The sequence below is a fragment of the Microcebus murinus genome, chromosome 12 (genome assembly GCF_040939455.1).
Source record: "Microcebus murinus isolate Inina chromosome 12, M.murinus_Inina_mat1.0, whole genome shotgun sequence".
Classification (NCBI taxonomy): domain Eukaryota; kingdom Metazoa; phylum Chordata; class Mammalia; order Primates; family Cheirogaleidae; genus Microcebus; species Microcebus murinus.
In genome coordinates this window covers 86,621,926-86,632,948 of record NC_134115.1, presented here as the reverse complement: position 1 = coordinate 86,632,948, position 11,023 = coordinate 86,621,926, and the positions used below count along the sequence as shown (strand labels likewise).

Below are 11,023 nucleotides of genomic sequence, written 5' to 3'. Positions count from 1 at the left end.
CGCTGTGGCTTCTTGTGCAAAGAGCCTCTCCTCTCCAGGCCTCAGTTTCTCCAACTGCCATCCAGAGAGCCTGGCCTTGTACACTGGAGTATACCCCGGGCACAGTGGCGGTAACAGAGGAATGAAAACTCTTGGCAAACTGTAGAGTGTGGTGCACATGTGTGGGCCCAGCCACCAGGGGGTGCACGGGGCGGGGGCACCAGCCTTGCCTTGGCTTCCCATGGACTGAGGCGGTCTCCACTCTATTCCCGGTCTCCCGTCCGCTCTCCCTCCCCCTTCCCTCCCTCCCTGCCCTCGCTGGGAGCGCTGGCTCCCGGCATGCCGCGCGCGTGCTGACAGCCTTATAAATAGTCGCCTGTGCAGGCGGCCGGCGAGGACAGGCAGGGCACGCACTGGCCCCAGTGCCCACCCGCACCCCTCCCCAGGTCCCCAGGTCAGTGCGTGCCGGTGGCTGTCTGGAGGGAGCGCCACCTGGGGGAGGGCGGGGGCGTGTTTTTGTCGCTGTCCTTGGGTTTTGTATGTGTGTGTGTGTGTATCCATGGGTATGATCTGTGTATGTGTGTGTGTGTATTACCCAGGCTCTGGTTGTTTGTGCCTCCCTGCCTGTGCCTTTGTGGATCCGTGCATGTGTATGTGCGTGCGTGCATGTGTGTGTGTGTGTGTGTGTGTGCGTGCGCGCTGCAGGTCCTCCCAGCCTCGCAGACAGTCACCCCTTTGTCACTCCTGGGGCTCCAGGTCCCTGCCCTTGGCATGTCCCAGCTGGGGCCCAGGGAGGGGGGACTGTGGCCTGGCTCCCTGCCCCAGAGGACCAGGGCAGGGACAGCCTGTGTGCTGGGAGGGGGTCTCCTGTCACGTCACTTTGAGTGTTGGGGGAACTGGAAGCCCCCAGATGCTTAGCCCCTGTCCCAGCCTCCTGGCTGGAGCTCCAGGGCCAGCACTTGGGACCTTCTGCAGCACTGCTCAGCTGCCCACACAGCACTCTCCAGCAGCAGTGGGACAGGCCCAGGAGGGGACTCTGGCTGCCCAAGGTCACCCAGCTGAGTGGTGCAGCTGGGATTTGAACACCAGTTGGTTGCCAAGTGCTGGGAAAGCTGCTCTTGGGCAGGAGCTGGGATACCTGGGCCTTGCCTGGCCTCACCTTGTAGTTGGAGTTAAGTAAGTCATTGTCCCTCTTGACCCAGGCTCCCCAGGCCACTGAGCAGGCCACTCAGTGATGCTAGGAGTGGCTGGGGCCCTGGCCCCGGGGCCTTATAAGGCCTGGTGCTTAGCCCGTAACCCAACTCTGTCCTGGACCCCTGGCCTCTGTGAGGTCTCCTCACAACCCAAGTTATTTTGGTCAAGGAAGTGGCAGGTGCCAGCAGGACGGAGGGGCTTAGGTTACTAGGAGGGGGCGGGGCAGGGTCGAGCCACTTCTCAGCACTTCACTGTGGTTGTCCCTGGCTGGGGACAGTCCTCCACCCCTGGGCAGCTGCTGAGGGGTGCTTGGCAGCTCCTACCCCTCCTTGAGCGCACTCAGCAGGAAAATGCTGTGCGCTCATGCCCTCAGCCTCAGAGGCCATCGGTAAAGGTGCTGAAGTTCCTGCCAGGTGCCCGGCCCAGAGCAGCAGAAAACCAGACCCAAGTTTCACCCCAGCAGGGCCCTTGAGCTATTTGTCCTTTCCGAGCTGCCATTTCCTCCTAAGACGACAGCGGGGATGGAGTGGGCTCCCCAGCCCTGGGCCAGGCCCAGTCAGTGAGGACACGGCCCGCAGTGTAGTGAAGACGCCCAACACAGCTCGGTGTGTGCGAAGCCTGGGGAAGGTCAGAAGGAGGCACCTGCCAGTGTGGGAGCGGAGGGCAGAGTCCAGGAAGACTTCCTAAAGGAGGTGACACCCGAGCTGAGTCCTAAACAATGTCGAGGTGGGGAAAGGTATCCAGGCATTGAGTACACCATCTGCTAAGGCCTGACCCGCACCATCATGGCGGGTGATCGAGTCCAAGCAGTGCCAGTGGCAGCTGAGAGGTCTGCGGAGGGTGGAGGGGTCCTGAGGTCATGGATTGGAGAGGGGCTCAGGAGCAGGGAGGTTGGGAGGTGGGGGTGCAGGGGTGTGGGAGGAGAGCCTTCGTGCTGACCAGTCTCTTGCTTGGTGATCAGGGCCTGGAGCCAGGGCTCTGCAGGGCTGTTAGTAACTGAGAGGGTCTATGGGCCTTTGGGGCATGGCCGTCCTGGGCTTGGGAGGGAGGCCTGGCCTGGCTGCACAGGGAGCCTGAAGCCAAGAGTGAGAGGGCAGTGGAGGGGCTGGGGTGGGGTCCCAGAATCAAGGGTCAAGCGAGGTTCAAGCAAGAGTGGCTGTGATGGTCACTGGTGGCCTTGGAGAGGGCTGGTGGGGGGTGAAGACATAGAGGCCAAAGGTATATGGAGGACACCTCTGCGGGACTGCTGAGAAGGGGGCTGTGGGCCGTCCTAGGGGGCCGGGGAGGCACAGAGTGGGGACACAGCAGCGATGGGGTCTCTTTGCTTGCTGAGGGGAAGGCGGGCAGTGAGGCTAGGTGAGAGGGCGGGGATCCACGGCCCTGTGCAGCAAGATGGACCTGCACAGGGGCAAGAGCCTGGGACCACCTCATTTGGAAAACTGCAAAGGCTTGTGTCCCTGTGAGCAGCTCCTACAGACCCGCCCTTCAGGCCTCTGTGTTCCCTGGAGCATCCTCATCCAAACCTTGGCCCAGAGGAGGACACACGTAGCTCTGTCTGCCTCCTGGCAGCTTTCCCCAGCCCTGGGGAGCGTTGTCAAGGCATCTGGGTGACGCTGGACCCAAGCCCTGTCTCCTGGGAGTGGCTGGGGAGCAGCTCAGCCTCCTTGCCCCTCCAGCGGGAACAGAGGGGGCTGGCAGTGGGTGGGGGTTACTGCCCTCCTGTGACTCTTGTGAGAGTTACTGCCCTACTGTGAGACTCTTCCAAGGTCACCCAGCCTCCTGGGCCTTCCCTGCCCCATCGGCCCCCCTGCCCTCAGATTGCATGCGGGGCCTGGTGTGGCTTGGTGGGAGCTGGTCAGGGTGGGGATGAGCCACCCCGCCCCCACCCAAACCTGTGTCCTTGTCTTGCAGAGCACTGACTTGGCTCCCAGGACCTCAGCAGGATGGAAGGTATGAGGCTCCTCTCTGTCCCACTTGTTGCCGGGCCTCAGTGTACCTGTCCATGCAGGGGGTGTGCACGCAGGTCATTCTGGGGGTTGGAGGAGGCCCCGGGGCTGCCAGAGTGAGCCTGTCTGGCAGCCACCGGTATCCTCTTCTGGCCTCTCATGGGCTGTGCCAGCTTCAAAATTAATTTTAGAAGCAACAAGTCCTCCCTGAGGCTCCTGAGGGCCCCAGGGCTCCCCTCCTACGCTGGTATTTGTGGAGCTGAGTCCCTGCCTCTTTCTGGAGAGGAGGCGTGGGGGAGGGGAGGCCTGGCCCGTGGAGAGGCACCGAGCATGCAAAGTGCCAAGCCTTTAGGATGAGGCAAGTTCCTGTCCCTCTCTGGGACTCAGTTTCCCTGTCATCCAGTGGGGCTTTGAGGAGGTCTTGGGCCCTCCTGGCTCCTGGGGGTGGGAGGGAGACACAGGGCAGGCAGAGGGCCCAGAACGGGCCGCCCTGGGCTGCTGGCAGCCACATCTATCCAGACCCTGGCACCGTGCCTTGGCCTAGGTGGCTCTTAAAGGAGCTCTCGGGCCTGGCTGCTGCAGCTGCCTGGAGCCAGTGGTCGCCCTTCTGCCCCGAACTTCGAACATCAGCCACTGCAGCGCTGTGGCCTCCCCCCACCCCCAGCTGTGCCTCCCCCTGGGACGGGAGCCCGAAGGAGGAGTCGTTCTTCTGACAGCTCCTCTAGGCCTCCAGCCTCAGAGCCAGGAGGGCCCTGGGAGCCGCCAGCCACCCCCTCAGTGGGCCGGGGACAGAGAACCAGAGAGGGACAGAGGCTTCTTCCTTGGGGTCACACAGCAGGGTGGGTTACAGCCTGAGAAGAGGGGAAGCCTGGGAAGCCTGGGGCAGAGACCTGGGTTCTGGTTCCAGTTCTGACATCCCTTGTGCAGGCCCCTCCCTCTCTAGGCCTCAGTTTCCCTCTGCCCAGATCTAACGGCCGGTGTGGCGAGGCAGAGGCTGGAACGCAAGTTCGCCTCCCTGTCCGGGCAAGAGTTCCACGTGCCCACTGCAGCCCTCCTCCCTGGCAACCGTCTCCATGGCAACATGTGTTGTGGTTGCCAACTCCACATTAGCACTGCGGGGAAGCGGGCGATGGGCAGGCCCAGTCCTGGGAGGGGAGGGGAAAGGCCACAGTAGAACAGGACCATGGGCAACTGTGTCTCCGGTGACTCCCTGAGCAAGGAAGACCAGAAGGCCAAAGGTGACCAACCCCTGGGGCCCAGCCACGCTCAGGGAGGCCCCACGGGAGTGGCCTCCCAGCCCCTTAGCCTCCAGGCCTCGGCCTCTGCGGGTCCTTCTGCCTGGAACACCCACCCCTCCCCGACCTCTCTGGCCTCCGAGCTTTCGAGCACATTACTGCTCACTCTGGGCTGGGACTTGTCGGCCTCCATGACAGGAGCGGGAGCCACGTCAGTCCGCTTGCCTAGGGTGCAGCACAGGCCTGGGATTCCAGAGATGCCTCTAACTATTGGCCAAGCGAGCGACTGACCCTTGCTCCCCTTTTCTCTCCCACAGAGAAGCTGAAGAAATCCAAGATCATCTTTGTGGTGGGTGAGTCGCAGGCGGGCAGGCGGCGTGGCTAGTGGGGGGGTGGTCTTTGCAGGCGCCAGTGGAAGCCCCGGCCTGGAGCTGCACCCTGGGCTCTGCCCCTCCCTTGCTGGGGTCCCTGGTGGCCCCTGTCTCAGGGTTTCTGAATGAGTAGGCCCTTGCAGGCGGGCCTGGCTCGGGGAAGGGCACGCAGTGTGAGAAGATCGTGCAGAAGTACGGCTACACCCACCTCTCAACCGGGGACCTGCTGCGGGCTGAGGTCAGCTCAGGCTCAGCCAGGGGCAAGAAGCTGTCAGAAATCATGGAGAAGGGGCAGCTGGTGCCGCTGGTGAGTGGGCCCTGGTGGCGTGAGGGGAATGCGTGATGGTGACCCTGAGCGGGCACATGCCAGCAAAGCCCATGACATATTGGCAAGGCTGACCACAACCCTTCCAGGCTCTGAACCCTCCTGTGGTTCCCACTGCCTGTGGCACAAAATTCCTTCTGGAAGCTCCCGAGACCCTGCAGGACCCTGCCCTGCTGCCCACTCTCCCCTGTACTCTGTCCTCTGGCCACCTTGGCCTTTGTGTCCCTTCAAACTGGCCACCCTCCTTTCTGCCTGGAATGTTCTTTCCTCTTCAGCTTTCAGACCCCCCGATTCCCCAGATTTGGGCTAAGACCCCCCCCTAATTTTATATTCCATTAGCCTCCCTTCTTTGCTCAGACACCTTGTGTCATGCTGGGAAATTGACGAATTGACCGTGGGATTGTCGGGCCCTCATCAGACCCTGAGCTCCCCCAGGACAGGGAAGGTCTGATTTGCCCACAGCGGTGTCCTCAGGGCTCGGGCCGCCACCTGGCTGGGAGGAGGGCTCAGGAAACACCGTGGTGTGACATGCATGCTTCATTCATCTGGCCAAGGGCTCCACAGTTCCATGGAGGCTTCCCGGGGCAGGAGACCTGTTTGGGACATTTGTGTCAGAGAGGAGGGGCGTTTGAGGCAGTGGGACCAGCACAAGCAACGGCGCAGAGAAGGGATGGGGAGGCTTACGTCCCCTTCCTCCTGCTGCGCCCCAGGAGACAGTGTTGGACATGCTCCGCGACGCCATGGTGGCCAACGCAGAGACTTCCAAAGGCTTCCTGATCGACGGCTACCCGCGGGAGGTGCAGCAGGGAGAAGAGTTTGAGCGGCGGGTAAGGCAGGAGCTGTGATAATGGGCAGAGTTTGGGGTGTAGTGGGGGAGAGGGGGAGGGGCTGATTCATGGGCTGTGGGTGAGGAGGAAAACCAGGAAGACTTTCTGGAAGTCTAGAAGAAGGTCTAGAAGGGAAAGCCCCAGTTTGGGGAGGTCACAAACCTGGGCTCAGGTTCCAGCTCAACGTCTTGAGACCTTGGGCCATTCTTTCTGCGTCTCTAAACTTCAGTTTTCCCAACTGCAGAATGTGGGTGACAGGTCACAGCTCTGTAAAGGGCAGCGTGGGGATTAGAGAGGATGCTCCCTTCCAGTGTGGGCTTGGCGCCCGGTAAACACACAGTTGGAGCAGCAGGGAACAGCAATGGCAGGATGGAAGGGTAAGGCTGCTGTGGGGAGAGCACAATATGTGGGCAGGCCGACCCGGGTGATGTGCGCAAGGCGGTTCAGGCCTGGCTGGGGGACTCGAATGTCAGGGAGGGGCCTCTGGTCTCCTTCCAGGGACAGTCTGGCTGGAAAGAACAAGCCTGGGGGATAAGGGCTCTGAGCTTCCTAGCATGGTGCCCACCAGGAACACCTTGCACAAGGTGGGGGCACCCCACACAAGCACACACATGGACATGCGCACACATACATGTAAACACATGTGCCTGTGTGTACATCACGCACAAACACATGAACACGGGTACACACATGTGCATGGGCTCACAAGTTTGCATACACAAGGCCACATGCATGTGCAAACAGGCGCACACATATGTACAGTGCACATTTGCACTGGGAGGTACATGTGTGTGCGCGCACACAGGCACACGCACATGTGGACCTCTACCTCTGCTGTCACAAGGCAATATGGGAAACAGATGTGGCTACAAGTGCCTAGGAGAGAGGCCGGCCAGGGTGTGTGGGGGCTGGCCGTGCATCCCAGCGGGCTGGGTCCCCCTCCCCATCTCTGTGGGGCCGCCTTTGGGCTTCCGCGGCTTCAAGCTTCATCCAGGAGCAGGAGACTGTCTTTCTTAACCTCTAAGTGGCTGCAAACCCTCAGGAAAGTGTCTGCCCAGCTCTGGACTTCAGTTTCCCCTCCGTGACATGGTGTTGGCTGGCTTCCTTCAGACCCCGGACTCTGGACCCTGTGGTCAGGTGCCAGGCCACACATTACAGCTGTGTGGCGTTACCTGCGACCCTCAGGGCCACATCTAGAAATGGGGCTAACGGAAGTCCCCGTCCCTCCTGGGGCTGCAGTGGGTGCTGCTGAGGGTGGCAGGCTCCACACAGGGCCCAGCACTGCGGTGGCCTCCGGGCAGCTGACCTTCTTGGCTCTGGACACCAGGGGGAGCCAGGGCTTCACCAAAGGAGGGAGGGCCGCCTGGAGATGCCGATTGCTCACCTGATTAAAGGGCCAGAGCTTTCCTGGGGCGGGCAATGCCTGGCACCATCTCCCCAGGCTAAATGCCCATTGTTCTGATTGAGAAACTGAGGTCCCATGGCTAGAATCTCAGCCTGGGCCTCCCAGCCCAGAGGCTAAGCTGCACTCATGGACTTATCACCTCCACCTGGGGTGTACCTACCGTGCATGGCCCTGGGAGACTGTGGGTCTGGCCCTGGAGGAGCTCAGTAGCTGATGGGTGAGGGGGAAGTGGTGGCCTTGGAGGCGGTCAGACTGCTGGGGCCAGGCCCAGCCTTTGCTACCACGGTCATCTGAAAGATAGGAGCACTGGGGTAGCTTGTGTGGGGTCATTGGGAAGCAGGAGCCACCCTCCCCAAAGGCAGCTGACACTGTACCCCTGAATCCTGAACTACCCAGGAAGTAGGGACGGGCATCAGGGTGGGTATTGCAAGCAAGGAAACCGAGGCCCAGCGAGGGCAGGTGGCTCCCCAAGGTCACACAGCTGGACGGGTCAGAGAGAGCCTGGGAAGAGGTCGGCCTGGAGGTCAGGCTTCCTCCCGCCGAGTCCCTGTGACAGGCAGCACCCATGGGACCTTAATGAGGGGTCTGGTCGACATCGGCCCAGGGGCCCTTGGGGACTGGCCCCGGCAGTCAGGAAGGGGACACAGGGTTTTGAGGGTCCCAGCCCCAATCCTGAGGCTGCGGCAGCCTCGGGTGGCTCCTTCCCTAGCTCTGGTGGGAGGCCCAGGGCCCTGCCTCACCTGGTGTGCCGGGCTGGGCCGTGCCAGGCCCGGGGACCTGCTCTCGGGGACTCGTGGTCAGACTGCAGGAAAGGCTGCCGTCTCCTCAGTGTGGAGGCCAGCCTGGGCAGGGGACACCGTGGACACCTGGGCAGGGGATACTGGTGACCAATCTGAGCAGGGCAGGGGCTGCGGGGACTTATTCCTTGTTTCCTTCCCTGCAATGACGCACCATCCCAACAACAGCAGCCTGACTCAGAGTCCCCAGAACTCAGCAGCCCCTCACCCCCTCCCTTGTCCCTTGCCCCTCTGTCAGTTCTTATCCTGCCCAAGGGTGTACAACAGCTGCCTGCCTGCCCTCGGGACCACACTCTAGGGAGAAATAAATGGGGCCCCAAGAGTCTGTCCCCGAGGCCGGAAGTTGTGGGGTGGGGGCATCTGGGGAGACAGCCCTGAAGGAATGAGATCGAGCTGGGCCCTGAAGGTCAGGTGTTGGTGTTGAGACGAAGGTGGGTTAGATCAGGCTCAAGAGAAAGGGCTCCTAGCAGAGGGAAGGGCACAAGCGCAGGACTGGCATGGGGCGGAGGCAGAGAGCCTAGGGCAGAGTCAGGGTGGCTGAAGCAAGGAGAGGACGGGACGGTGGGGCAGGCGGGGCCCAGCCATGCAGGCCCTGTAGATCTGGTGAGGAGTGTGGGCTTTCTCCTGAGGGCACTGGGGAGCCATGGGAGAGGTTTGAGCAGGGGAGTGGCAGGGAAGATTGCTTTTAGGATCCCTCGGGCTGCCATGAGGAAAGGACAGAAGGTCTGAGTGAGTCTCGAGTAGGGCCTCAGAGGCGGGAAGATGGAGAGGAGATGGCCCCAGGGGGCAGGAATGGGTCCCTGTGACATGGTGCCCCGCCCGCAGATTGGACAGCCCACACTGCTGCTGTATGTGGACGCAGGCCCTGAGACTATGACCATGCGGCTCCTGAAGCGGGGGGAGAACAGCGGGCGTGTGGATGACAATGAGGAGACCATCAAGAAGCGGCTGGAGACCTATTACCAGGCCACGGAACCCGTCATCGCCTTCTATGAGAAACGCGGCATCGTGCGCAAGGTGCGCCCGCCTCTGCCCGCCAGAGGGGAGCCCCGGAAGGAAGCCTGGGTCCTCGCCTGGCTCAGCCTCAACTCACTGTGTGGCCTTGGGCCAGCTCCCCTCTCTGGGCCTCAGTTTCCCAGCTGGTTCAGTGAGGGCTGCAGTCCACTGAGGCTGGGCTGGGCAAGCCAGGCCTGGCCCCCGGCGAGGTCTGCCCTCTGCCCCAGCGGGGCCCACCCAGGCCTCCCGCGGCGCAGCCCTCATGGCCCTTCTCCCCGCAGGTCAACGCCGAAGGCTCCGTGGACAGTGTCTTCTCCCAGGTCTGCACCCACCTGGATGCCCTGAAGTAGTGGCGCTGGAGCCCCTTCCCCAGCTGGGAGCCCCGCCCCAGCCCTGTCCTGGGTCGAGGCCCTCCTGGCCCGAGCCCAGCGCCTCCACCCCGCCTGGCCGAGCACAGACAGAGGAAACCACTTTATCCTGTTTTCATGGACGGCCCAGCACTAAAGGAATTTCCAAGGACATTTAGTTTTATTCCTTTTTCTTTGCTTCCAATCGGAGTTGATTCATGCACTTGTGCCCGCCCAGCCTGGGGTCCCCAGCTCCTTACCCTGCCAAGCATCCTAGGCCCCCCAGCTCCCCTTGACCAGCTGCTCCAGCTCTGGCGGGAGCCCCAGGGCCCTTCCTCATGTGGAGGTGCCCAGCCGGGACTGGCAATGGCTGGGCGGCAGGGCCCTTGCTCTCTGGGGTCTCGAGTTCGGGCAGAGCTGAGCCCCAGCCTGTGTTCCCCGACATCCCTGCTCCGTGACCTTGGCCCTGACCTCTCCTTTCTGTGAGTGTGTTCCATGCCTGCCCCCGCAGGGCCTGGGCTGCAGCAGGCAGCAAGGCCATGGCTGCGTGGGCGTCGCGGGCAGGGAGGGCAGCACACGCCGGCCTGCCGAGGGGGTGGCGGATTGGCTCCATTGGTGCAAGAGCTCTGAGGGTCTGAAAAGGGCATCGTGATTGAAAGCAGGAAGTCAGGGCCAGGGTGCCTCCCTGCAGCGGTGGGACCTGAGGGTTCTGCGCCCCGGGTGGCACGGCCTGTCCTCTCTGAGCCATTTCTAATTCTAAAATAGCCTCGGGGTCTCCCTCGGCCCCTGCTTAGGGTTAGCTCGAGAACACGGTGAGCAAGGAGCGCAGGTTGTCAGTTGCCCCGGCCCCAAGCGCGCAGGGCCCAAGGGGCCTCGGGGACACCCCAGAATGCCCTGGGAGAACCATCTGCCCTTTCTGTTCTCTTCTCCCCGTGACCTGCTCATTGAGAAAGGCTCAGTTTGGTGCTCGTGTGTCCCTGACACCCGTTTGGCCCTGGCTGTGCAGGCTTGAGGGCCGAGGGCTGTCAGCAGCCGCCCCTGCCTGAGGAGACACAAGTCGGGGACGCACTGTGCTCGCCGCGCACACTTCGCTATGACGGGGGCTGTTTCCATCTCCACTGGTTATTTAACGTTTCCTTTAAAATAAACGGTTCTAAATCATAAAAGGCAAGTCTATGGAAAGAAGATCATGAAATGAGCACATGGTAGCTCTGGGGAGACCGGAGAAGGCAGGCGCCATGCAGGGGGAGCGAGGGCGAGTGGGGCGGCGGGCGGGGCGAAGGCCTCTGCAGCCGGTCCCTGCGCTGCACATGGCGCCTGCAGGAGCCCGGCCGCAAGCTCAAGCCACAGACCACGCCGGGACCCGCTGCCCCGCCCGGCTCGTCCAGCTGGATCCGTGAGAGCACGCGCACACGCAGGTTCTGTCTCAGCGTCGTCGCAGGGTCAGCACGAAGACCAGGGAAAACCCACGACAGCACACAGCTAGAGAGCCGCTTGACAAAATCATCCTTGTCATCTTTATTTTCTATTAGAGCTTCATTCATTCAGGTGAGTCCCAGTTTACGAAAACCTAAACTGACGACCCCAGTTCACCGGGGTCA

At 62.1% G+C, this 11,023-nt stretch overlaps 1 protein-coding gene across 3 annotated transcripts; it reads left to right on the top strand.

The window, feature by feature from the left end:
* The first annotated feature begins 323 nt into the window (after positions 1 to 323).
* Positions 324 to 9,596, top strand: AK1 (adenylate kinase 1). Of its 3 annotated transcripts, none has more exons than XM_012772039.3 (7): positions 324 to 433; positions 3,085 to 3,123; positions 4,672 to 4,707; positions 4,869 to 5,032; positions 5,761 to 5,877; positions 8,905 to 9,096; positions 9,357 to 9,596. In XM_012772039.3, exons 2-7 carry the CDS (start codon positions 3,117 to 3,119, stop codon positions 9,423 to 9,425), a joined length of 585 nt encoding a protein of 194 aa, XP_012627493.1. In that variant the 5' UTR covers positions 324 to 433; positions 3,085 to 3,116; the 3' UTR covers positions 9,426 to 9,596. The 3 variants fall into 3 exon arrangements, with proteins under 3 accessions (XP_012627493.1, XP_075865180.1, XP_012627492.1); XM_076009065.1 differs by lacking the exon at positions 324 to 433 and adding an exon at positions 819 to 1,155; XM_012772038.3 differs by lacking the exons at positions 324 to 433; positions 3,085 to 3,123 and adding an exon at positions 4,195 to 4,357.
* Positions 9,597 to 11,023: the final 1,427 nt, after the last annotated feature.

What these genes read in the sequence shown, in the direction of transcription:
- AK1 (XM_012772038.3), top strand. Translation starts at nt 4,303, where the DNA reads ATGGGCAACTGTGTCTCCGGTGACTCCCTGAGCAAGGAAGACCAGAAG. An exon ending in GGAAGACCAGAAGGCCAAAG is followed by an intron (nt 4,358 to 4,671) that starts GTGACCAACCCC and finishes TCTCTCCCACAG; the next exon opens with AGAAGCTGAAGAAATCCAAG. An exon ending in GAGAAGAGTTTGAGCGGCGG is followed by an intron (nt 5,878 to 8,904) that starts GTAAGGCAGGAG and finishes CCCCGCCCGCAG; the next exon opens with ATTGGACAGCCCACACTGCT.